The sequence below is a fragment of the Littorina saxatilis genome, linkage group LG1 (assembly GCF_037325665.1).
Source record: "Littorina saxatilis isolate snail1 linkage group LG1, US_GU_Lsax_2.0, whole genome shotgun sequence".
NCBI classification, from domain to species: Eukaryota; Metazoa; Mollusca; class Gastropoda; order Littorinimorpha; family Littorinidae; genus Littorina; species Littorina saxatilis.
In genome coordinates, this window is record NC_090245.1 from 57,903,173 (window position 1) to 57,927,845 (window position 24,673).

Genomic DNA, 24,673 nt, shown 5'->3' on the forward strand with positions numbered 1-24,673 from the left:
TATTTTGGTAGGAAAAATGTGTAAAGCCGTTCTTAGTGTATGATGTCATTGCTAGGTTTAGCTGAAGGTCAAGGTCATGTAAAGGTCAAGCATGTGAGTCGTATGGGCTTTGCCCTTCTTGTTAAATTATGGCCTGAAAGCTAAGTTATTCAGCTTTTACCACAGATTTACTGAACTTCGGAACACAACCCTAGAAAGAAAAAAAATGTTGCTTAGCACTGAAACCCTAAGAAAAGAAAATGTATGTGCTTCGTTAAAAACCCAGAAAGACGAACAAAACTAGCAGTGAAACTGGCTTTGCAAAGGCTGTAGCTAACTGTAAATAAATTTGTTTCAAGCAGTTACCCTTGTGTCTTTTCAGCAGGAGCAGGCTAGTCCTCCAATACTGGAAGCGACACAGGACACCATTGCAGCAGGAACTTCGGAAAACTCAGCATCATTTACAGTCAATGGCAATGCCGATCTCTCCAACACCAGCAGCTCCTCAGACTCGGCAGAAGTGTGCACAAATGATGTCAACGGTCTGCACGAAGAAGGGAGCGAGACCACTGTGGAACTGGTCATTCCTAACCCTCAGCTCAACAGATCCAAGTGCAAAATGAACTAGTTTTCTGGTCCCTCCTTCCACCACCCCCTTAGTTTTTGGCTCACGTAAGTGTAGCCTATGCGATGATAACTTTTGTCTGTCTGTGCGTGCGTGCGTGCGTATGCATGTATGTATGTTTGTGGTAGAAACTTTAACATTTGACTGAACACGGAAATACTAATTTTACCTGGTTATTATTCAAGCAACAGCTTCAAAGTATTGAAGCAATGATCAACATTTCGTCGGCACGTATGTAGTTAAAGTGTGTATCCAAAGAAAACAGGTGGTGGGGGGTTTTGGGGGGGGTAAAAACAGGTGACTGGTTTGTGTCTGTGTGGTATGTAGACCAGGTCAGGGGTCAAGGTTAGGTCAGATCGCGTGAAGGATTGTGGTATAGATACAGTTATCACCGAGCTGCAGTTCGCCGATTCGGAGAAGACGATTTCACATTGTTCGGTTTCGTAGCTTCAGAAAAATAGATAAAGAAGATACCAAAGGAGATTTCCTACAGGTTAATCGGCACAGCGTGCTTCCAGTGTCTGCGCGAGGAAGCGCTGTCGAAAGCGCAGTGTCGATCTGGCCATCTGGCAGTCATGTCTCCGTAAGTAGGCTACAGACAGACAGATCTAGATCTAGTGTCTCGCACTCTTGCACCGTGTCACATATGCTTACTGTGTGTGTGAATGTGTGACGGAGTGATTGAGTTTGTGTTACTGTTTGTTGATTTCTTACGTAAGCCTTGAAGGCTTCGCCTCTTGTTGATTAATAGTTCAGTTGGTAGAGCACTCAACTTGTGATCTTCGGGTCAGGGGTTCGAATCTAGGCTGGGACCAGTCAATTTTATGTGCAGGCTCTGACGGTGTTCAATGAATATCTCCTGTGTCACCGCTTTGGCATGTAAAAGACCTCGTTCATTGTTGCTGCCAGCTTTGCAGTGGGAGGAGACAAACTGAATTTCCAAGCAATGGGATAACACAGTAATGAAAATAAGAAAAATGAAACTGTTATTATCTTAGTGACAGAAAGACAGAGGGACAGACAAAAGGACATTTTGAGGCCATCTGGGTCAATTTTTGCAGTTGAAGCAAGATGTTTTTGATAAGAAACGCATAAGATGGACAATAATTATTATTTGGCTGTATAAATTATGGATCTTTATAAATCTGACAACAAAACCAAAACAAGTCGCGTAAGGCGAAATTACTACATTTAGTCAAGCTGTGGAACCCACAGAATGAAACTGAACGCACTGCATTTTTTCACAATGACCGTAGTCCGCCGCTTGTGCATAACGGAGTGAAACTGACGAGCCTGTTCAGCGCGGTAGTGGTTTCGCTGTGCTGCATAGCACGCTTTTCTGTACCTCTCTTCGTTTTATCTTTTTGAGCGTGTTTTAATTCCAAACATATCATATATATGTTTTTGGAATCAGGAACCGACAAGGAATAAGATGAAATTGTTTTTAAATCGATTTCGGAAATTTAATTTTGATCATAATTTTTATATTTTTAATTTTCAGAGCTTGTTTTTAATCCAAATATAACATATTTATATGTTTTTGGAATCAGGAAATTATGTAGAATAAGATAAACGTAAATTTGGATCGGTTTATATAAAAAAAAAATGTATTACAATTTTCAGATTTTTAATGACCAAAGTCATTAATTAGTTTTTAAGCCACCAAGCTGAAATGCAATATCGAAGTCCGGCCTTCGTCGAAGATTGCTTGACAAAAATTTCAATCAATTTGATTGAAAAATGAGGGTGTGACAGTGCCGCCTCAACTTTTACAAAAAGCCGGATATGACGTCATCAAAAGTATTTATCGAAAAAAAGAAAAAAACGTCCGGGGATATCATTCCCAGGAACTCTCATGTCAAATTTCATAAAGATCGGTCCAGTAGTTTGGTCTGAATCGCTCTACACACACACGCACAGACACAGACGCACACACACACACACACACCACGACCCTCGTCTCGATTCCCCCTCTATGTTAAAACATTTAGTCAAAACTTGACTAAATGTAAAAAGGAAGGAGGGAAAGGTTATAAAAATCATTTTTGCTGACCAGTAATCTCCATATCCTTTTGCTGCTCAATCCTGTCAGGCTTACAAACTGTGTACATTTATACAGGGTGATCGTAAAGGCTTAATGCCCTTATGCCAATTCATTCAGAAGACTCGCGGGTGCAATAGCCTAGAATTAAAATGTCGGCCTTCAATGTGGAAGGTTCTGGGTTTGCATCATGGCTGCCCCTTGTGGATTAAGGGTGGAGAGTTTTTCAATCTCCTAGGTCAACTTATGTGCAGACCTGCTAGTGCCTTATCTCCCTTTGTGTGTACACACAAGCACAAGACCTAGTATGCATAAAAAAGGTCACGTAATCCACGTGAGAGTTCTGTAGGTTATACCTGGCAAAACGAAGAATGGCTGCCGAAATGGCAAGGGAAAAACAGTCATAACAAACAAACCCACTCATCTTCAGCATGGGTGCACGTGGGAGTTGCAGCCTTTGAATGCAGCAGATGATGACTGACCGGGTGACAGTTTGTACACATTCAACTGTGTTCGAACCATAATAGAGAATATTTGCACAAATTATTTTTTGTCAGTTTTGTTTTTAATGATATGAAAGTGTTGTGAAACATATTGATTAAAGTTAGAACACCTTCACCTATGTTGGAGGCCATATAAAAACTATGTCAAAATAATATTATGTATGGTACTATTTTGTTTTTAGTGAAATGAAAGTGTTGTGAAGTGGATAATGTAGCCAAAGCAGTGGAAAATATTATTTGTTTTTTTATATATATATATGACTTGCACAGCCAGTTTTATTGTATTAAACAAATTTGATTGAATATCCTGATTTAGTAAGGGAAGCTTTGTTGTTGATCTGTTTGTCTTTGTGATAACTGTTGCAGTTTTATGCATATTTTGCCACAGCAGCACATGTTCCCCCCTTTTTTGTAGTACATTCCAGTTGTGTTTGCATGTGGCGGATTCTTGTGATGTGAAACTCTGCAAGGTGATAGTTGTGATACGTTAGGACACAGCTCACGCATTGTTGTGAATCTCAGTGTCTTTGAAAAGTAGGTGGTGTACGTCCACATGGCTTGTAGATTCGTTATAATGGAACCCCTGTCTTAAGACCTCCCAATGGAAGACTTTCCCCCCTTTTCAGACTTTGCTTTTTCAGATTTTCTGTACATAACCACTGTAAATGTACCTCTATTTTAAGGCCCTCCCTTTAGGTCATTATGTTAGTCTGATTTTTGGAGGTCTCAGAAGAGGTGTTCCACTGTACTGTAATGTTGTGTCTTGCTTTATAGTTGAAAACTGCTCATGTATGGTTGTGCCTGAAATATAAAATGATACTAACCTTGTCTCGTGCTGACCTTGTGTTTACTATTTTGTGGGTATTGTGTTGACATGGGTGGAAGGAGAGTCACATTCCTGAAGGAAAAGTGAGGTGCGCGGTGAATGGCATGAGTCACAGACAACAAAACAAAACAAACAAAGAATGAAAAAATAACAAGTGAAAATGTAGGAATGATAAATAAGACTTTACTTATATTTCCAAATAAAAAACAAGTCACGTAAGGCGAAATTACTACATTTAGTCAAGCTGTGGAACTCGCAGAATGAAACTGAACGCACTGCATTTTTTCACAATGACCGTAGTCCGCCGCTTGTGCATAACGGAGTGAAACTGACGAGCCTGTTCAGCGCGGTAGTGGTTTCGCTGTGCTGCATAGCACGCTTTTCTGTACCTCTCTTCGTTTTAACTTTCTGAGCGTTTTTTTAATCCAAACATATCATATCTATATGTTTTTGGAATCAGGAACCGACAAGGAATAAGATGAAATTGTTTTTAAATCGATTTCGGAAATTTAATTTTGATCATAATTTTTATATTTTTAATTTTCAGAGCTTGTTTTTCTTCTTCTTCTTCTTCTGCGTTCGTGGGCTGAAACTCCCACGTACACTCGTGTTTTTGCACGAGTGGAATTTTACGTGTATGACCGTTTTTACCCCGCCATTAAGGCAGCCATACGCCGCTTTCGGAGGAAGCATGCAGGATATTTTCGTGTTTCTATAACCCACCGAACTCTGACATGGATTACAGGATCTTTTCCGTGCGCACTTAGTCTTGTGCTTGCGTGTACACACGAAGGGGGATAAGCCACTAGCAGATCTGCACATAAGTTGACCCGGGAGATCGGAAAAATCTCCACACTAAACCCACCAGGCGGCCGCGACCGGGATTCGAACCCTCGACCTTCCGATTAAGAGGCCGACGTCTTACCACCCCGCCACAGCGCCCGTCAGAGCTTGTTTTTAATCCAAATATAACATATTTATATGTTTTTGGAATCAGAAAATGATGTAGAATAAGATGAACGTAAATTTAGATAGTTTTATATAAAAAAAAAATTTATTACAATTTTCAGATTTTTAATGACCAAAGTCATTAATTAATTTTTAAGCCACCAAGCTGAAATGCAATACGGAAGTCCGGCCTTCGTCGAAGATTGCTTTACAAAAATTTCAATCAATTTGATTGAAAAATGAGGGTGTGACAGTGCCGCCTCAACTTTTACAAAAAGCCGGATATGACGTCATCAAAACTATTTATTGAAAAAAAGAAAAAAACGTCCGGGCATATCATTCCCAGGAACTCTCATGTCAAATTTCATAAAGATCGGTCCAGTAGTTTGGTCTGAATCGCTCTACACACACATACGCACAGACACACACACACATACACCACGACCCTCGTCTCGATTCCCCTCTATACATTTAGTCAAAACCCTAAGAAAGAAAAGCCTAATGAAAGTCTACATAAAAAGCAAAGAATACAAAATGAGAAAATAGGGAAGTTAGCCTCACCTAAGTATTCTACCACATATCCTATTGCACATCCATACCATACGCTGTCCTAGCCTGCACCGATTCATACACAGATCACACACACGTCATTTGCAAACCATTCAACCGCGACAATAAACTAATTCACGTGTATCCCGAATCTCTCGTCACAAGTGTACTCTATACCCTGTTCATTCCTGACACTTGTGAGTATATGAGTGTGTCAGAAGTTGAAAGGTCAAGGAGAAATGAAAGGTGATAAGATCGTTGGAACTCGAGCAAATGCTGATCAGGCCATCAGTCGATCATGAGGCACTTTATATACATTTAAAGAAAACTAGAACTTTTACAAAATACTCTTGCACACACACACCCCTTTTGGAGTGAAAGTTATGGTTAGTCAAAATGTTACCACAGAACAAAATGTGCCCAAGACTTGTTAAAGCAAAGGAAATGTCAAAAAACATCTGCTTTGTGAACTGTTCACTCCACTGCAATTACAGATCAAGAGCAGGTCACAATTGCAGTACATGAACATCAATCAATCAATCAATGAGTCTTATATCGCGCATATTCCGTGGGTACAGTTCTAGGCGCTCTGCAGTGATGCCGTGTGAGATGAAATTTTATACGGCCAGTAGATTGCAGCCATTTCGGCGCATATTTACCTTTCACGGCCTATTATTCCAAGTCACACGGGTATAGGTAGACAATTATTATCTGTGCCTAAGCAATTTTGCCAGGAAAGACCCTTTTGTCAATCGTGGGATCTTTAACGTGCACACCCAATGTAGTGTACACGGGGGGAGGTTCGGACACCGAAGAGAGTCTGCACACAAAGTTGACTCTGTGAAATAAATTTCCGCCGAACCTGGGATCGAACTCACGCTGACAGCGGCCAACTGAATACAAATCCAGCGCGCTACCAACTGAGCTATATCCCCGCCCATAAGTGTTTATTTGCAGTAGGTCATGATTCTTTTTACAAAGTGTACATGCAAAATTTCCAATATTACAGTTCTAAGAAATCATTTACAGAATAAAAACTATTGCCACTAACCCCTGGCAAACTGTTATTAACACCATTTCAACACACTTACCTGGGATGTGTGCATTTGTCAACTGATTTTCGAGATGATGTGCGCGCATGTAAATTCAACGTAATCCTCAAATGCCATAAGAACTTAAAATGTGTGTGCGTGTTACCATACCTGTATGTGTGTGTGTGTGTGTGTGTGTGTGTGTGTGTGTGTGTGTGTGTGTGTGTGTGTGTGTGTGTGTGTGTGTGAACATGTAAATTTAAGGTGATCATCAAATATGCCATAAGAACTCAATGCCAATCTCGTTTTAAGCAATCATATTTGGAAAACAAAAAATTAAGTAAATGTATTACAACACAATTCAAATAATACAGACAATGCGCGGTTCACAGGTTATTTTGTGAATGCAGCAACCGAAAAGTAAGTATCCTCAATCATATGGCACAGATTGTAAATTGTGCTTGACACATGAATCTGGGTTCAAGTGCTAGTCTTTCGGATGAGACGAAAAACCGAGGTCCCTTCGTGTACACTACATTGGGGTGTGCACGTTTTGTTTGTTTGTTTGTTTATTTGTTGCTTAACGTCCAGCCGACTACGCAGAGCCATATCAGGACGAGGAAGGGGGGGATGAAGGGGGCCACTTGTCAAGCGATTCCTGTTTACAAATGCACTAACCCATTACTTGTGTCCCAGCAGGCTTTAGTAAAACTAAATTAATACCTACTGGAAGATTACCAGTTTCCAGTATGTTAAAATAGGCTTAACCTATCTACTGCTGGACTTACATCAGAACACTAACAGATTAAACTATACATGAATCGCGAGACAAGCGGCAAGAGAAGAGATTTTTGGAAAAAATACAGGTGAATGAGCAAGAAGGCAGAAAAAGGAAAAGAATTCATGAAGAAAAAGAGAGCATGACAGGAAAGAGGAACCAAAAATCTACCTAACAGCAAACTAGAAAGCTCCTGCGGTTCCAAAAACAGGAGGGGCTTTTAATTTCATAACCGCAGTGCCCCACTGCGGGACTCTACATTGGGGTGTGCACGTTAAAGATCCCACGATTGACAAAAGGGTCTTTCCTGGCAAAATTGTATAGGCATAGATAAAAAATGTCCACCAAAATACCCGTGTGACTTGGAATAATAGGCCGTGAAAAGTAGGATATGCGCCGAAATGGCTGCGATCTGCTGGTCGATGTGAATGCGTGATGTATTGTGTAAAAAAATTCCATCTCGCACGGCATAAATAGATCCCTGCGCCTTGAGTCCGAGTCTGGAGATATATATGCGCGCGATATAAGACTTCATATAATAATTTGGAAACCCCCTCATGTGAACAACTCGTTCACTTCAAATCCTGAAAAATGGAATGAACTGAAGGAGGAAAATGTTGCACTATAAAATGGAAGCCCAGCACCTCAAAACATGGGTGCTGCCAAAGATAAGGCCTTTCAATGGTTTGTAAAAACAAAACAAAACAGGAATACATAAAACCTCATCACATAACAATCAAATGTGCCCCTCAAATGTAAACCTGACACTCTTACAAGTCACATTCATTACAGTTAACCTATACTCATTCTGCTCGATTAACCTGAAAAAAAACAGCTTAAAAATTATATACAAAAAGCATTAAAACATTGTTATATCTTAGTTAAAGGGAGTAGTCTGCAATCTCACGTCATTCTTACATGGAGAAAATAATGCAGGAATAAAGGGGATGCTAGAACTCCTTCTCATATACACAGTTTGACTCGACATCTGAGACCTGGCCAGGCTTTTACATGGGATTAGAACATCCCTCCACTTGGTCACATTCCATAAATCAACAGCTTGGGTGCTACATGGGATTAGAACATCCCTCCACTTGGTCACATTCCATAAATCAACAGCTTGGGTGCTACATGGGATTAGAACATCCCTCCACTTGGTCACATTCCATAAATCAACAGCTTGGGTGCTCAAAGTGCACAGTGTGAATGTTGTCAGGAAATATTTTTGCAAAAGGTATCAGTGGTTTTTTTTTAAAGAAAACATTTCATCAACAAAGAGGGGGGCGATGCTTTACCACGTGCACCGGGAATGGGCTTTTTGGACGTAACGTGCATGGGAATGGGGAAATTCTCGTAGCGTGCACCGTGCACAGAGGTCCGGCGTGCACCGTGCATGGAGCTTTTTCGTAACGTGCACCGTGGATCACCGTGCATGGCACTTTTGGCCTCAACGTGTACGTGCACAGCCCCCCCCCATGGTGACCCTCAACAAAATCCAACTCATCACACGAAGCAGTATGGGTGTTCAAATTCAGTATTATTCCATGTCAAAAACCCGGCCAGATCTGTGGTGGTGAGCTGAACTGTTTTCATCATAAAAAAAGACACTAAAAGGTGTATTTCCACTATGATATCCAACTAGCAATCGTGTGTGGTGATAATAAGGGACAAGCAAGATAGAGCAGGGGGCAAAGGGGGGGGGGAGGGGGTATGAATAAAACCTGTTTAGATACTGATAAAAAAAGCCACAAGTATATAAAACAAAACAAAATATTTTAAAAAAATGATACAACTCAGAACACATACTAACATCATTGAGCATCAGTTTACAGGGATAAAAAAACCAATCAGGTCTTGAAAGAGAAGTAACGTACAGACATTATGAACTGAAAGTTTGAAAAAGCAGGGTCTTGATAGAGAAGTAACGTACAGACATTATGAACTGAAAGTTTGAAAAAGCAGGGTCTTGATAGAGAAGTAACGTACATACATTATGAACTGAAAGTTTGAAAAAGCAGGGTCTTGATAGAGAAGTAACATACAGACATGAACTGAAAGTTTGAAAAAGCAGGGTCTTGATAGAGAAGTAACGTACAGACATTATGAACTGAAAGTTTGAAAAAGCAGGGTCTTGATAGAGAAGTAACGTACAGACATTATGAACTGAAAGTTTGAACAAGCAGATAGAGAAGTAACGTACAGACATTATGAACTGAAAGTTTGAAAAAGCAGGGTCTTGAAAGGGGGGAGATCTTAAAACATTAAAAATTCATGTCCCAGATAGGCATTTGTGAGCCTGAGGACAGTAAGCCCCCAAAAGTAATATGTAGTAAAACAGGGGGGTCTTTGAAAGAAGGTTCCACTGTACATGATGAACATCATACAGGTGAATCAAATAATATTGATATGCATTAAAGAATAGAAACAGAATTAGTAGATATAGTCATCGCAACAGTCGTTCTTATTTGCACACACTTACTCATCTCAGTGTGATTACCTCATCCAGACAAACAACAAACAAAACGAAACTGGGATGAAAAATGAGGAATGTAAATTGTAATGTAAAAAAGATTTATCACAAAAACATGTTTTCGGACCTCAAACCTTTTTCAGCGCCTGGAAGACACAAAGCTGTTTCTTAAAGGCACAGTGTATGAACACATTTCAAGTTACATTCCGTCTCTGTTATATTGTCATCTCAAATCTGTACAGAAATAAAGGGAAAGCAATTGAGCTTCTTTCCAAAATGGGGCCCAGGCTGGCAACAAAGTATGACAGTTGAACCTGTCCTAGCGACCGCCTTTCTCAACGACAACCTGCCCACAACGACCCCCCCCCAAAAAAAAAATAATAAATCCCCTGAGTGTTTTTTCCCGTATAATTCACCTTTCCATAGCGACCCTCTGTCGATAACAAGCACATTTGATCAGTCCCTTGGGTGGTCATTACAGACAGGTTCCACTGTATTTCTGAGTCATGGGCAAGAGAGTCTCTGAGAGTATTTTGGAATATTTACACAAGATGTCAACCATTGTAGGTCTGTGTATATGCTTTTACTTCCACTTTGGGGCTTGCCAACATTCAACTGCCTGACAACTTTCTGTCCTCATGCAGTTGGAATGTTTTGGCCAAATTAATACTGTAAATGACATCTGTATCAGTGATAATCATAAAAATGTGCATGCTTCATACAACATTTTCATCTGACGTCAGTTACTTCAAAAGCTGCATTCAGGACACACTGGTGTCTTTCTAGAGTTGTATTTCAAGACCAACACTTTAAATTGTCATATAACTTGCTCTGACGTCAGTTACATCAAAAGTTGCATTTAGTACACACTGGTGTCTTTCTAGAGTTGTATTTCAAGACCAACACTTTGAATTGTCATATTCAACTTGCTGTGAGAGGGATGAAGGCTTTAACCAGCATTGAACACAACAGCTCCTGGCAGTGGTTCCTATTTCCAATATCCTAAACATTATGGCCTGCCTTTTTACCTGGGCTGGAAGGGGGAATATGCATACAATAAACATTGAGTCCCTTTATTTCTAAAACTTGGCTATATTATCACAAAACAGGAAAAAACAAGAAGAAAATACACACAAAAAGAGCAGTAAAAGTAACTGTGCACAATTCTTGTAAATGTACTCTGAAGCACGAAATATTTAAAACAGTTCTTCTTCTTCTTCGTTCATGGGCTTAGACTCCCACGTACACTCGTGTTTTTGCACACGCACGAGTGGAATTTTACGTGTATGACCGTTTTTACCCCGCCATTTAGGCAGCCATACGCCGCTTTCGGAGGAATTTAAAACAGTGTATGATTACACTTTATTACGAGGGAACTGTACAGTTACTGGCACAGAACTTAAAGGCATAACAAGCCCTTGGATGCCATTCCTGAACTTTCCATGTTACCCAGCACACGGTGCTTTTCATTCCTATAATTCTTCATTCTTCTCCATACAGACAAAGTTTTACATGATTTCATACTGCTATGTTAGATATGGAGAACCATCTGCAAGATTGTCACTTATAATTTTATTTCCACTTTGGGGTACTCTTTCCACATAATGAATGACTACAGGCCTAAAAAAGAGATCAACAACAGCAACAACTCCAGAACAGTTGCCAATAGACCTCCAGAATGATTGTATGAATAACATATTTACTGCACACACAAAAATCTCATATAAACCAGAAAAAATGAACATGGGATTTTAAAAGCCAGGGTAAATTTTTTAACATATCTTTCAAAAATCTAAATATAAAAACAAGGAATGTATGTAGTCAGGCAAGTCAGAAGAAAAGGTTCACTTATTATTCAATACTGACAATAGTTTTCTGCTTTGCAGGTTCCCATTGCCCATATCGATTTCAAAATCTTTTTCCAGATCATCGTCTTCATCTTTTCCTGCTGTGAACAGTTTTTTGCCATAATCCAAGTCCATAGCTTCCCAGCGACGAACAGTTGTGTACTGTTTACGACGACATGCTTTTGTCACCACGGCGACCACTACCAGCATTGTGAAGAGCACAGCAAAAGAAACACCGATTGCGATTCGCCGAGATTTGTCACTGTTCACCAGTTCTTCTTTGTTCTGTTCCGAGTCCTCTTCATCCAAAAAACCTGTGAAACAGGGTAAAATCATGAGTAAGTTACAAAGCGAACCTCAAACATAAAGCTCTCAGTCAATAGCATGAATACTTTTCTGATAGGTTATGGCAATTTCAGTTTGAGGAATGAATCAATGGTAAAAACAGAGAAAAACACCATCCATTATTCAGGCTACTGCTAGTTTTTGATGCTGGCCTCGTATGCCCTACTTCTCCGAGCTTCCTGCCAAATCATCCTCATGCACACACACATATGCACGCACACACACACACTCAAATACCCTCACCAACCTCCACACACATACACTGACCCCCCCACCCCCCAACCTCCACTCATGCTCCCTCCACCAGAAACACACACACACACACACACACACACACACACACACACACACACACACACACACACACAGACTAGCCTCTGTCCATACCTGACACACCTCCATACGTGACCAGGTTCTGTCCAATCTCCTGACTGACGTTGTGGGGCAGGTCATCAAGCTGGAATCTACCATGGCGGTGCTGAACGATCCACAGCTCGTCCAACACAGCCCCGTCAAATATGGAGCGCTGTTCCCAATAAACGTGGGTGCTGTTGATGACGTGTAAACGGCCATAACTGTTCAGGGACGTGTTATCGACTCGTACCGCTGACCAGTCGGCTGTAACAGCAAAAAAGAAAAAATTTGGAAGACATAAAAAAAAATAAGTATTTTACTTTACAAAGGTTAATTTAATCTTGCACTCTCCTGTAACCATACGTCTAACCTTGTCATGACAACAAAACAGAGGCCAGTAGCTCTCCACAAAGGTTTTGACATATACAGATTTTCAGGACTGTATGAACAGTTGTTAGGTAATGGAAGCTGTGCTGCCGTTCATATTTCAAAGATTCAGTATATTACAAGAAAAGAACACATTATACAATCTGTTGTTACTGGCATGACTGACAATTTGCTGACAGCATCAACAATCATTTTAACATACTGTCTGTACACTTTTTCATGAGTACAAACACACACACACGCACACACATATATGCACACACACATACTGCTCCCTACTTACTTTGGCTTTATGTATCACTAATGATGATTACAATCAGCATGCATAGTCTTTCACAACATTTAACTGACAGAAAGCTCTACATCCTTGTGAAAATAAGGAAAGACACACATTCCATCTACACTTGCCAACAATCAAAATAGCAGAAAACTTACGCTGCGGAGGGGGTTGGAAGCGATCAATACCGTGTTTTGAGCCAGCAGCCCCCGAGATGATCTGAACGGGAGCTGGCGGGTTGGTATAGTTTGTGGCGACCACCACCCCTTTGTACACAGGGTACAGTCGCTCGTAGTTGTGCTCATGGCCCTGCAGTACTATGTCCACCCCAAAGTGGTAAAACACATCCTCTAAGCTGGAACAGCGAATACATATTTCATTTCAACTCTGATAAATCAAGCTCTCTGTCACTTAGGATACAGTGGAACCCTACTTTAACACCCTCCCAGTTCAAGACTTCCACCCTTTTATTAAGACCTTGAGTTTTTTGATTTTGTCCCCCCATAACATCTGTAAGTTTACCCCCATTTTAAGACCTAATTTTCTCAGATTGTTGGAGGTCTTAAAAAGGGGTTCCACTGTCTACTGATCCACCTTAAATGTATTCATGCATACGCTAAACATTGAATGCAGGAAAAATTCACCCTTCAGGCAGAAATAAACAACAGAAGGGTAATTCAAAGTGCAACATTGATAAAATGGCAAGATGTCAATCAAGACTTAAAGAAAATGTGCATCCAGATTATCAGAAAGCAGTGAACTATGAGACTCAAAACGTCTACTTGCAATGAAGACAGCAGTATTGTGCACTTTAGCAAATCATAGCAAATGTTTGTTGGTCAGCGGTGGTGCGGGTGAAAGAACCAATCACTGCAGAGGGCAAATTAACTGATAACGTAGCTTCTTTACAGCTGCGAAAGAAAAAGGTTTTACACAATATGAATGTAGTCAACAATCAAGGCCATATAGTGGCTGCATAGTTCTCACCTGACACCAACACACACTGCAAAGCACATTAAACTAATAAGAGGAGAACTTCACCCATACCCTGTTCTAACAAGTGAGTCATTCTTGGTGCAGTCATCCCCGTCATTAGCGGAACAATACATGGGGCGATGTCCAAAAGCAATGACCCAGGGCCGTTCGTTTCGTTGTGCATTGGCTTTCTTCAGGTCAGCCACGAGCCAATCAAACTGTTTCTGCACCAAACTTCCCTCAAGTGTAAAGAACACCTCGGAGGAATAGCTGTGGATTCAAATTCACAAACGAGATAAAAACACAAATGTTTAAAATACCGTGGTATGAAACACATTCTTTTCTTTGTACATTAGAAGCTGCTTATTATCATCTCAAACACACTGCCAAACATTGACAAATGAATAAATCTTAAGTTGTTGTAAATATTAAAAAGTTATAAATGTTTAACGTATACATATGCACACTTATGTCAAGAAACATACATACACATCCACGCACACACCCACGCACAGAAAATGAAGGAAAACCCACCTAACAAAGTGGACAGGACCGACATCAAAGCTGTACCACAGTTTGTTCACACTCATTGGCCATGGTGACTGTGGCATGGAGAAGCGATGGGCGTAGTGGGTGAACGTATCACTGTCAATCTCTGCCCATGACAATCAAATCAGGAAGCTAAAAATAATCATTTTTAAACTGAAAATTCATACGCATCATGTTTTACAAAGTACACGTAGCGTCAATGTCAGGGAAGCGAGTACAGTGGAACCTCCCTTTAGGACCCCCCAATTTAAGACTTCCCTGATTTTTGTGTTCATAAGCTCTATAAATTGACCCCCATTTTGAGACTCCCTCCTTTTAAAGACCTGATTTTCAGATTGTTGGAGGTCTTAAAAGGGAGGTGCCACTGTACACACAGACGCATCATGTTTTGTTGTTGTTTTGTACTTGAATCAAAAGTATGCCCATTTATCCCTGAGTACTTTACAAATCGACATTGTCTATCAAGAAAAGAGTGACTTTAAAGGTGGTCGTCTACATTTTTGCTTTTTTTCAATAATCTTATGGTTAGATTTCGCTATAAAGTTATGTCAGATGATGAATGAACCATAGGGAAAAAAGTTATAGAAAAAAAATATATGTAAAAAAAGATTTTATTTCTGGGTAGCGTGACTCACACTTCCAATATTTTGTTTTCTGTCTGCTGAGAACATGTGCTTTGCCTAAAAATACTGACCAATCAAATTCATGTCACTATGCTTATAGCCACGCCCAAACAAGTGCAGCAACAGTTTGACACTGGAGCGCTGTCCACGCTTTTTTTTAAACGCACAAAATGCACGGGATTTGAGAGGAGTTTTGCGCTTGGCATTTTCCAAATAAGGATATCCTACTATGAGTACTACGCTGGAATACTACAATGAATTTTCAAACGGCTACACTGGCTTCGTCTTTCCTGATCGAAAGGGGGTGTATTGTTGATATTTGTAGATAATAGACTCTGCATTTTAATGGTCAAATGGCGATTTCGGTATAAAAATGTAGACAAGGACCTTTAAGCCCGAAAAAGTTCCAGATGCAAACCTGAGGATCAAGAATAGATTAAACAGTAGTTAAAACGCCCTAGACAGATACCATTAGCTGTACAAATAACAAATTTGCATCAAGGTATGCCTAGGGTGATGTGCCTAGTCAGTGTACTGACAAAGCTTAATACTCCCTTGCAAAAAAAAATGTGAAGCCAGGAAAAGCTACATTAATGTTGGCAACTTGTAATCAATACAATGTATAAGAATATAGATCAATATTGAAATATGCAATAACTTACCATGATTGCCAGGTGCAGTCATGTAGGGCAAATATGCAGCGACTGGTTCGATCAGCTGCATAAACTGGTCCCCAATCTGTGCAAACACATAGAACAATAAGAATCCCACCATGAAACACAATATACCTCTCCCTGAGACAGTGTACAAACACACAGGTTTCCACACCAAAATAGCCCCAAAACACTGTCCTTTTTATTTAAAAAATGTACCCACATTTTTTTAACACGCCATGCTCACACAGCCGCTGACAAAGCCATGCATTAGACGACAATGTAAACAAAACAAGAATAAAGACAGTTTCTGTGAGACAAACATGAAAAAGTACCACAGCAAACAAATTGCATGAAAAAAAGGACATTTTGTTCAGAGTCATAAAAGATAACATTGTTGTGGTGGGAAGAATACAGATTTGTCTAGGTTCAAATCATGGACCTTCCATTTTAAAGCATATTACAATTCTACTGACTACTGTCTGGTCTTGTCACTGCCTGCCTCAGTACAGAATATAAATTTTCACCGGAATAAAATTTTAGCACTCTGACAAGTCCAGTCTAAAACCTCTGCATGCTGTTAACGAACCTTGTTTTTTTAATTAGCCTAACTTTTCTCTTAAATATTGCACACACAAAACATAAATTCTTCAGACTACTTTTGACACCAGAAGACACGATATGGTTCAAAATCTATGCTTGTCTGGGATACATGTACCTAACAAGAACTGCAGACTCCCCTCTTTGAAACCCTGAGGTAAGAAAGATGTGAAATTCAAACATACACACACATTTTCAGTTTTCCTGCACAACATTGTGATCATTCAGCCTACTCGGCAAGATCATACTAAAGTTTTGCCGATGGAAACGCTTCTGCTGGTGGACAGACTAATTTTACGGTTCAGCCGTGAAGTAATCCGGCCTACTTCTGAAAACAAGAAAAAAAACAATGTGCACATTAGCGAACTGACCAGGCCATCCCCGTCCTTGAGGTTGTAGGCTAAGTCGCCGATGTGGAGCAGTGCTGTATATTCTCCTTTCAGGGCTTCCTCCACCAGGGTTGGAATGGTCTGGGTGTGCACGCCTAGGTCTCCAAACACCAGGAATTCTGGAGACCAGCCCTGTCACACACAAAAGGAAGGGTCAGTTCTCCCCCAGCTCAATGTACAGACTCATCTAACTCACTAATTCTATTACATGTATCTCTCTATCAGGGACGTAGCACACCTAATAAAAGTGGTAGGGCGGAAAAAAATGGAAGACAAAATGCTGAGACAGCTAAGGAAATATGGGGCTTACACTACCGCCCCCCCCTCCCTTCCCGTCCCCTTGTAATGGTCTAAAAAAGAAAGAAAACATGATGCGATTTCGTGCCTTCTGAGCTCAGTTCCATCTAATCATCTTTCCATCCTCCACCAAACAACGGGCTGGTGAATGTATCAGTGATTATCAATCGACTTACATTTATATCTAAATTCCGATACGTTGAATGTGATGAGCACTTACTTCAAATGACTTTCGTCTTCATTATTGTCTAGTGTGTTAAAAAGCAAGGATTGACAAACTGGTTTACTTCTAAACAAGCAATTTATTGATCCGTCCAGCCATCAACATTGGCAGCCTGAGTGATGACTGAAAAATAGAGGGATTTGTCAGAATATTTTTAGCGCGTTTTCGATCCATCACAACCAGGATGCACACTTGTGTCCATTGTTCAATTCTCTCTCTACATGTTGTTTCATGTGACACTGTTAACCCCACAAGTTACTGTGTTACTCAATTGTTATGGCGTACTTACGGTTGACACACAATCACTCACCCCTCAGTCTGACCCCAGCTTCACACACAGAATATACAAAACATTTCTTACCTCCATTGTTTCTCATGGGAGCAGACGGACGAAGAAGCAATTTTCACTAAATTGGCGCCAATACTTTTATGGCCTGACGGAACTCGTCACGTGTGACGTTCTCGTCAAAATAAGACGTCATCCTATTCCAGCAGTTGACCAAGACCAACACACAAAAAAAAACAAAAAAAACCGACCTTATGCCATCGCGTGAATACTACGTGGGGTGTTCTGTTGGTAGATCTCTCTCTCTCTCTCTCTCTCTCTCTCTCTCTCTCTCTCTCTCTCTCTCTCTCTCTCTCTCTCTCTCTCTCTCTCTCTCTCTCTCTCTCTCTCTCTCTCTCTCTCTCTCTCTCTCTCTCTCTCTCTCTCTCTCTCTCTCTCTCTCTCTCTCTCTCTCTCTCTCTCTCTCTCTCTCTCTCTCTCTCTCTCTCTCTCTCTCTCTCTCTCTCTCTCTCTCTCTCTCTCTCTCTCTCTCTCTCTCTCTCTCTCTCTCTCTCTCTCTCTCTCTTTTTTTTTTTTTTACGGAAAAAGTGGTCGGGCGGTCGCCCTACATGCCCTACCGGGTGCTACGTCCCTGTCTATGCCCTCTGTCACACACCTTAACCACTTTGAATACCTGCATGTATAAACATTTTTTTTTAAAAGCACAAGAGCACATCTGTGCATGTTAACCACACACATGCTTGGACACACACATACACAAAACAAACCCATATGTTCAGACACTAACAAAACACACACACACACACACACACACACACACACACACACACACACATACACACATACACACACATGCACACACACACACACACACATACTGTATAAACACACACACCCACACATGTACAGACACACAAATTGTAGACATACTGACCAGATCAGTGCGTGGAGTCTTGAAGTAAAACGGTCCCTTCCCAATGTTGTTGGATATAGGGCGGTAAAAATATGTTGCAGATGCTGCCAGGTCCTGGTAAGACAAACAAAGTTGAGGGCCCCAAAGGGGGGGTATCATCACGATCACGGGAAGGGAAATTTTAGCTTTCACGATCACAGTTACCTTGATTTTTGTTTTCACGATCACGAACACCAGTGGCAAATCACGGTCACGGTAAAAGTTGCAGGTACAGAAAGCACGTGTCAAAGTAAACACAACCACACAGTAATTCGCTCCTCTGGATCTATTGTTTATTCAACACAAAGTAACAACTGTTGCACTTTTTTATTATTTTTTTTAATTCTGTTTCATTCACACATAAAAATACATATCATGATTTGTAATCAGTAACAATTACAAGAATGTTGTTTTCATTGTTTTTTCTCTCGCTCTCTCTCTCTCTCTCATACAGACACTCACAGGAATATACACTCCAGGGGCGGAGCAGTTAAGCCAGAGGGGAGAGGGGGGGGGGAGGGGTGGGGTTACAACCTGGGGTCCAGGGGTAGACCTTGTGGGGTACATGGGCAAGGCCCCGTTGGGGGGTCTGGGGGGCTTAGCCCCCCAGAAGCTGAAGAGTTTTAGCTATTTTATGAACAATTTATGGCTTATCCCTGATTTTAAACATGATCAACTGGTGTCAGCAGCCACTCGTTATTTCTTTTAAAGTTAGTATTAATTTTTTTTTTGACAGCCGGGGGGGGGGGGGGGGGGGGGTTCCGGAACCCCTGTAGCCACCCCCACCCCCTAATCCGCCCCTGCACTCATACACATTCAACTCCCACACCCTCACTCACACACATGAATATATATACTTGCACAATTTCACATTTCCAGAGCTAAATCTTTTAAACCCATTTTCTCAAAAACTATTGGGTGGATTGAAATTAAAGTACATGTATGTGTGATGGTAGAGTCTATAATCCTGACTAACGGTCAGTCTAGGGATCATGAAGGTGGGTGAAGGAATATACACTCATACACATTCAACTCCCACACCCTCACTCACACACATGAATATATACTTGCACAATTTCACATCTCCAGAGCTAAATCTTTTAAACCCATTTTCTCAAAAAGTATTGGGTGGATTGAAATTAAAGTACATGTATGTGTGATGGTAGAGTCTATGATAACAAAATCCCCAACGAACATGACTTTGATCGACTTTGACATGAGGATCAAGTGACCCAAACTGGCAAGTATGAGTCATTACAATCTCAATTCTTCTTCATTGCCTATACAGCTTGCTGTCGAATTTACCTTTTTCGTTCAAGGAGAGGCTTCCTTTCCCTCCAGAAACATCAAAAAACGTTCAGCTTCAAGGGGGCTTTGCCCCCTTGCAACCCGCACCAAGGGGGCTTCGCCCCCTGGACCCCCACCAAGGGGCTTTGCCCCCTGGACCCCCATCTGTAACCCCCCCCCTAGTACTTACCTAGTCCGGCCCTGAATAGATCAACATACCTTGACATTTCGTCTTCGGAAAGACGGACCCGTAGCCGGACCTTTCCATCAAGGAAGGCATTCTCGCCGCATGCTTTGGTCTGGCTTGAATCCATAAAATATAACAGAAGTTTGATGACAGTACCGCTGCACGCCATTTTTGATCTTCGAATTCGAATTTGACTGAATGCACTCAAAACTTTAGCACGAAGCCCTTCCATTGGATGAAGTTTGGCAGACTTTTGCAATTCGCCTTCTGATTGGATCTCTTTTTTTGTGTGATTGGTTCTCTTAAAGGGAAGCAATCGCTGTCAAAATCATATTTCTGAATGTGTTGTTGCTTCCCTTCAATCGGGATTGGCTCCTTGACGAATAGAGGATCATAGAGTGATACAGCTGTGAAAAATGTACGTTGAAAATAAAATGTTTTGCAATAATGCCCATCACGATCACGAAAACAAATGACGATCACGATCACGAGACTTGATTTTTTTGTCATCACGGATCACGAGCAAAGTCCCATCACGATCACAGAAATGGAAATTTCGGCAATCACGGTCACAGAAAGGTAAAAAAACGCCAATCACGATCACGATTTTAAACCCTTTGGGGCCCTCAAAGTTCATCTTTTTAGTTTTATTAATTGTTTTAAACCTGGTCAGTTTGCATCGATCGGCGAGACAAAGTGTGATTAAAAAAACAGATTACACACCCTAATATCCAGATAGTTAAGTCTTCTTCTTTGTTCATGGGCTGAAACTCCCACGTTCACTCATGTTTTTGCACGAGTGGATTTTTACGTGTATGACCGTTTTTATTCCGCCATTCAGGCAGCATACGCCAATTTCAGGGGAAGCATGCTGGGTATTTTTGTGTTTCCATAACCCACCAAACTCTCACATGGATTACAGGATCTTTTCCGTACACACTTGGTCTTGTGCTTGCGTGTACACACGAAGGGGGATAAGCCACAAGCAGGTCTGCACATAAGTTGACCTGGGAGATCGGAAAAGTCTCCACCCTTAACCCACCAGGCGGCCGCGGCCGGGATTTGAACTCACAACCTTCTGATTAGGAGGCGGATGTCTTAACCACAACGCCACTGCGCCCGTCTCAGATAGTTAAGTAAAACACTTTCCAAACAGATCTGGTTATGATACTTAATGTCATGAACGCTGATGCCACAAACATAAGAACAGTAAATAACCACACTATCACATCATAAAAGATCTTGTGACAAAATCATGTTCCTGACCATTATGTATTCATCCTTTTATCCTAACTCAACAACTATGATTAATTTTATTCCTTACCTATCCTTTGCAAAAAATATACACTGAAATGAGATACAAAAATATTTTTAAATAAAAACTCACAGAGCAAAACCAGTAAAGCAAAGATATTTCCCATGAGGGCACTGCACTGAATTTAGCTATGGATTTTCATGATAGACACTAATGGTCAGATTGACGAGGTGCAATGTTAGGCAAGCAATGCCCTGAATTTGCTATAAAATGCCAAAATGAACACTCACCGTCAGTTCAACAAGGTGAATGATATGCAAGCCCCTAAAGTTTTGTTCCCAAAATTCCACGCTGGTGCCAGCAGCATGCTGGTCCAGTTGCCATGGGGATGTACCGAACTCAAGCAGCGTTGTGCAGTTGCCCCTCGTTGCCCACACGATGACCATCCGGTCCAGAGCATCTCCGTACGCAATGTGAACATGCTGGGGAGTACACACAGCTGGAAAAAGAAGACATTATACACAAGTGAATCATCTTCGTTTGTGTCGTCTATATCAGACAGTACATGTTCTCTTTTGTACATTCACTGATTCAGAGAGGGCGGGGATGTAGCTCAGTCGGTCGCGCTGTCAGCGTGAGTTCGTCCCCACGTTCGGCGAGAGATTTATTTCTCAGAGTCAACTTTGTGTGCAGACTCTCCTCGGTGTCCGAACACCCCCGTGTGTACACGCAAGCACAAGACCAAGTGCGCACGAAAAAGATCCTGTAATCCATGTCAGAGTTCGGTGGGTTATAGAAACATGAAAATACCCAGCATGCTTCCTCCGAAAGCGGCGTATGGCTGCCTAAATGGCAGGGTAAAAACGGTCAAACACGTAAAAGCCGTGGGAGTTTCAGCCCATGAACGAACAAACAAACAAACAAACTGATTCAGATTAGTTTCTGGCCAACTTGATTTAAGGATATATATATATACCCTTCTTTACCTCTCCTTGTTAAATTAGCATCAAGCTTTCTCAGATTCTCTATTCATAAATTCTGACAGTTTACCTCCACTTTCCAAATGCCTCCTTTTTAAGACCTATTTTCTTAGCTTTTTGGTGATCTTAAACTTTAAAGCGAGTGAGGGCACCACAATATCAGAAATTAAAAGTCACAGCACACTCTCCCCCTGCATTTACGAAAGTTTTGGGCCCAAATTTATAACTGTATTTATACACTGTTTTTCTCTTCAAGTCATTTGACCACAAAAAAATTAACATTCTTGAAACAGAACTTTGTTTGTGTTATAATAAGGCGTATGTAGAATAATAGTATATGATCCCCAAAAAATTTGCTTTAAGATCGACTTAGTAAAAATTATTAAATGAAAAATAACCAAAACGATGAATCAAAACATGTTAATTTTAGTTCATGGAAGTCAAGCTAATTTCAAAACTTTTCATCAGAATGATTTGAACTTTTGCAGAAAGGTTTAGACATGCTAATAGATGTTTAGTTTCACAGGCTAAGCTCTAGGATGGAATGATAAAAAGATACAAATGTTGACTTTGTTGGTACAAAATTTCTGAAAACTGGAAGATTTGTATCTCTTTAACTTTTATCTGATGATGAGGCAATACTTGATTAATACACAATTTAGAAATCTAAAAAAAAGTCAGGTCTTGATAATATATGATTCTGATATACATGCACAGCCTGGCGATTAATGTTCTACTGTTGATATACTGTATATATGTTAAAGTCACGGAGACAAACTTTGTTCACAAAATTCTTTGTCAGTTCCTCATGAGACGTGCAAAAGAATTAAAGTGACAGAATGTTCACTATTATTCATGCCATATGATGTCTTTTCTAACTTTGTTTGGCGTCAGAGATTTCATATCCATAGAGAGATTCATTAAAGCAGGGACCTATGCCTGTGATTAAAGAGATGTCTTGGTAGGTGGGGTTTTTCTCCATCGATACAGAGTCTTATACAATAGAGGTAAATTTCTTTCTTTCTTTCTTTCTTTATTTGGTGTTTAACGTCGTTTTCAACCGTTCAAGGTTATATCGCGACGGGGAAAGGGGGGAGATGGGATAGAGCCACTTGTTAATTGTTTCTTGTTCACAAAAGCACCAATCAAAAAATTGCTCCAGGGGCCCGCAACGTAGTACAATATATGACCTTACTGGGAGAATGCAAGTTTCCAGTACAAAGGACTTAACATTTCTTACATACTGCTTGACTAAAATCTTTACAAACATTGACTATATTCTATACAAGAAACACTTAACAAGGGTAAAAGGAGAAACAGAATCCGTTAGTCGCCTCTTACGACATGCTGGGGAGCATCGGGTAAATTCTTCCCCCTAACCCGCGGGGGGACAGACGTTATACAGACTTGAAAAAAAGTAGGGTCTTAAAAGTAGGGGTGTCTTTAAATGGAGGTTCTACTGTACTTCAAATTAACACGATATAAATATTTCAGTTCTACTGAGACTGTACGTGTAAGTGTAAACGAATGCATGACTGCTTGGTTGAAAGTCTGTTTGTGACTGTGAGAGACATGTCGATCTTTATCTCACCTTCGTCTTCCTCAACGTTGGCGTAGACCAACGACACAGCACACACTAACAACACCCACACAACAGGCAACTCTGCTGATCGTTGCTTCTCTGACATGACTGAGCATGTTCCACAAAAAAACATAGATCTCCGAGACTTTCTGATATATACCTTGAAACTCCAGTAAGCTTTGAAAAACGAGCCCGACACGAGGGCACGAAACGGTAGGTTTACCTCAGCAATCGCAACAGCTTGTTACATGTTATTTAAAAACACACAGGTTTCCTGACAAGATTTTGCTGTAGCCCGGAAACAAAAATCAATTATTCAATGTTTGCAAGTCTTGTTATAAAGGGTCACTATTCCCTGGGTCTAGCCGCGGGGAGTTGTCTCCCATCTTGCACAGGCGCACGCTTTATTCTATTTTATTTCACCTTGTTTATATTTAGGTTTTCTTTATTTCGTATCTGTGTGTGTGTGTGTGTTTGTATCCCCGTTCCTGTTCCTGTTGTTGTTGTTGTTGTTGTTGTTGTTGTTTGATCATGTACAGGTTTCAATTTCTCAGAAGTTCTACAGGGATCTGCCCCTTGAACTAATTTAGATAGGCGAAGGTGACACAAACATTAATGCGAGAGAGACACAAACGCAGACTTAATTTGTCCTCTTCTTCATAATATCCTTTTTTGAGAAAAAATACCAAGTTTATTCGAGGGAAAAGGGTGTAGGTGTGGAGAGAACCATATGTTATTCTCGTTTTCCTCCACGTCTTGGTCGTCACTACACGTACTGCAGGGATGGCCAAATCTCAAAATGTGTACTCGCCAGCCGGGCGAGTAAGACAGTCACTAGCCCGGCAGAAATGTCACTGGCCCAATACATACCACAG

General features: G+C 40.7%; 2 protein-coding genes across 3 annotated transcripts in view; one reads left to right on the forward strand and one right to left on the reverse strand.

Moving 5' to 3' along the window:
• Window positions 1–3,976, forward strand: part of LOC138975261 (zinc finger protein 423-like) — a 38,394-nt gene extending 34,418 nt beyond the window's left edge. Inside the window, exon 15 of the mRNA XM_070347918.1 lies at window positions 362–3,976. Within this exon, the coding sequence (XP_070204019.1) occupies window positions 362–607 (246 nt within the window). The 3' untranslated portion in view covers window positions 608–3,976. The remainder of the gene's footprint in view (window positions 1–361) is intronic.
• A 164-nt stretch (window positions 3,977–4,140) lies between these two features.
• Window positions 4,141–24,168, reverse strand: LOC138975271 (acid phosphatase type 7-like). 2 transcript variants are annotated; one of them, XM_070347934.1, is made up of 10 exons: window positions 23,808–24,168; window positions 21,527–21,735; window positions 18,490–18,582; window positions 16,732–16,881; window positions 15,770–15,845; window positions 14,470–14,590; window positions 14,008–14,205; window positions 13,119–13,315; window positions 12,339–12,560; window positions 4,141–11,911 (listed from the first exon to the last, which is right to left on the reverse strand). In XM_070347934.1, exons 1-10 carry the CDS (start codon window positions 23,929–23,931, stop codon window positions 11,595–11,597), a joined length of 1,707 nt encoding a protein of 568 aa, XP_070204035.1. In that variant the 5' UTR covers window positions 23,932–24,168; the 3' UTR covers window positions 4,141–11,594. The 2 variants fall into 2 exon arrangements, with proteins under 2 accessions (XP_070204035.1, XP_070204029.1); XM_070347928.1 differs by having other exon boundaries at window positions 12,330–12,560; window positions 23,808–24,166.
• Between the last annotated feature and the right edge of the window lie 505 nt (window positions 24,169–24,673).

Coding starts and splice junctions, on each gene's coding strand:
- LOC138975271 (XM_070347928.1), bottom strand. CDS start 23,931: ATGTTTTTTTGTGGAACATGCTCAGTCATGTCAGAGAAGCAACGATCA. Junction 18,583..21,526: donor TTCACCTTGTTGAACTGACG/GTGAGTGTTCAT, acceptor TTGTCTTACCAG/GACCTGGCAGCATCTGCAAC. Junction 13,316..14,007: donor GACTCACTTGTTAGAACAGG/GTATGGGTGAAG, acceptor TCGCTGTTCCAG/CTTAGAGGATGTGTTTTACC.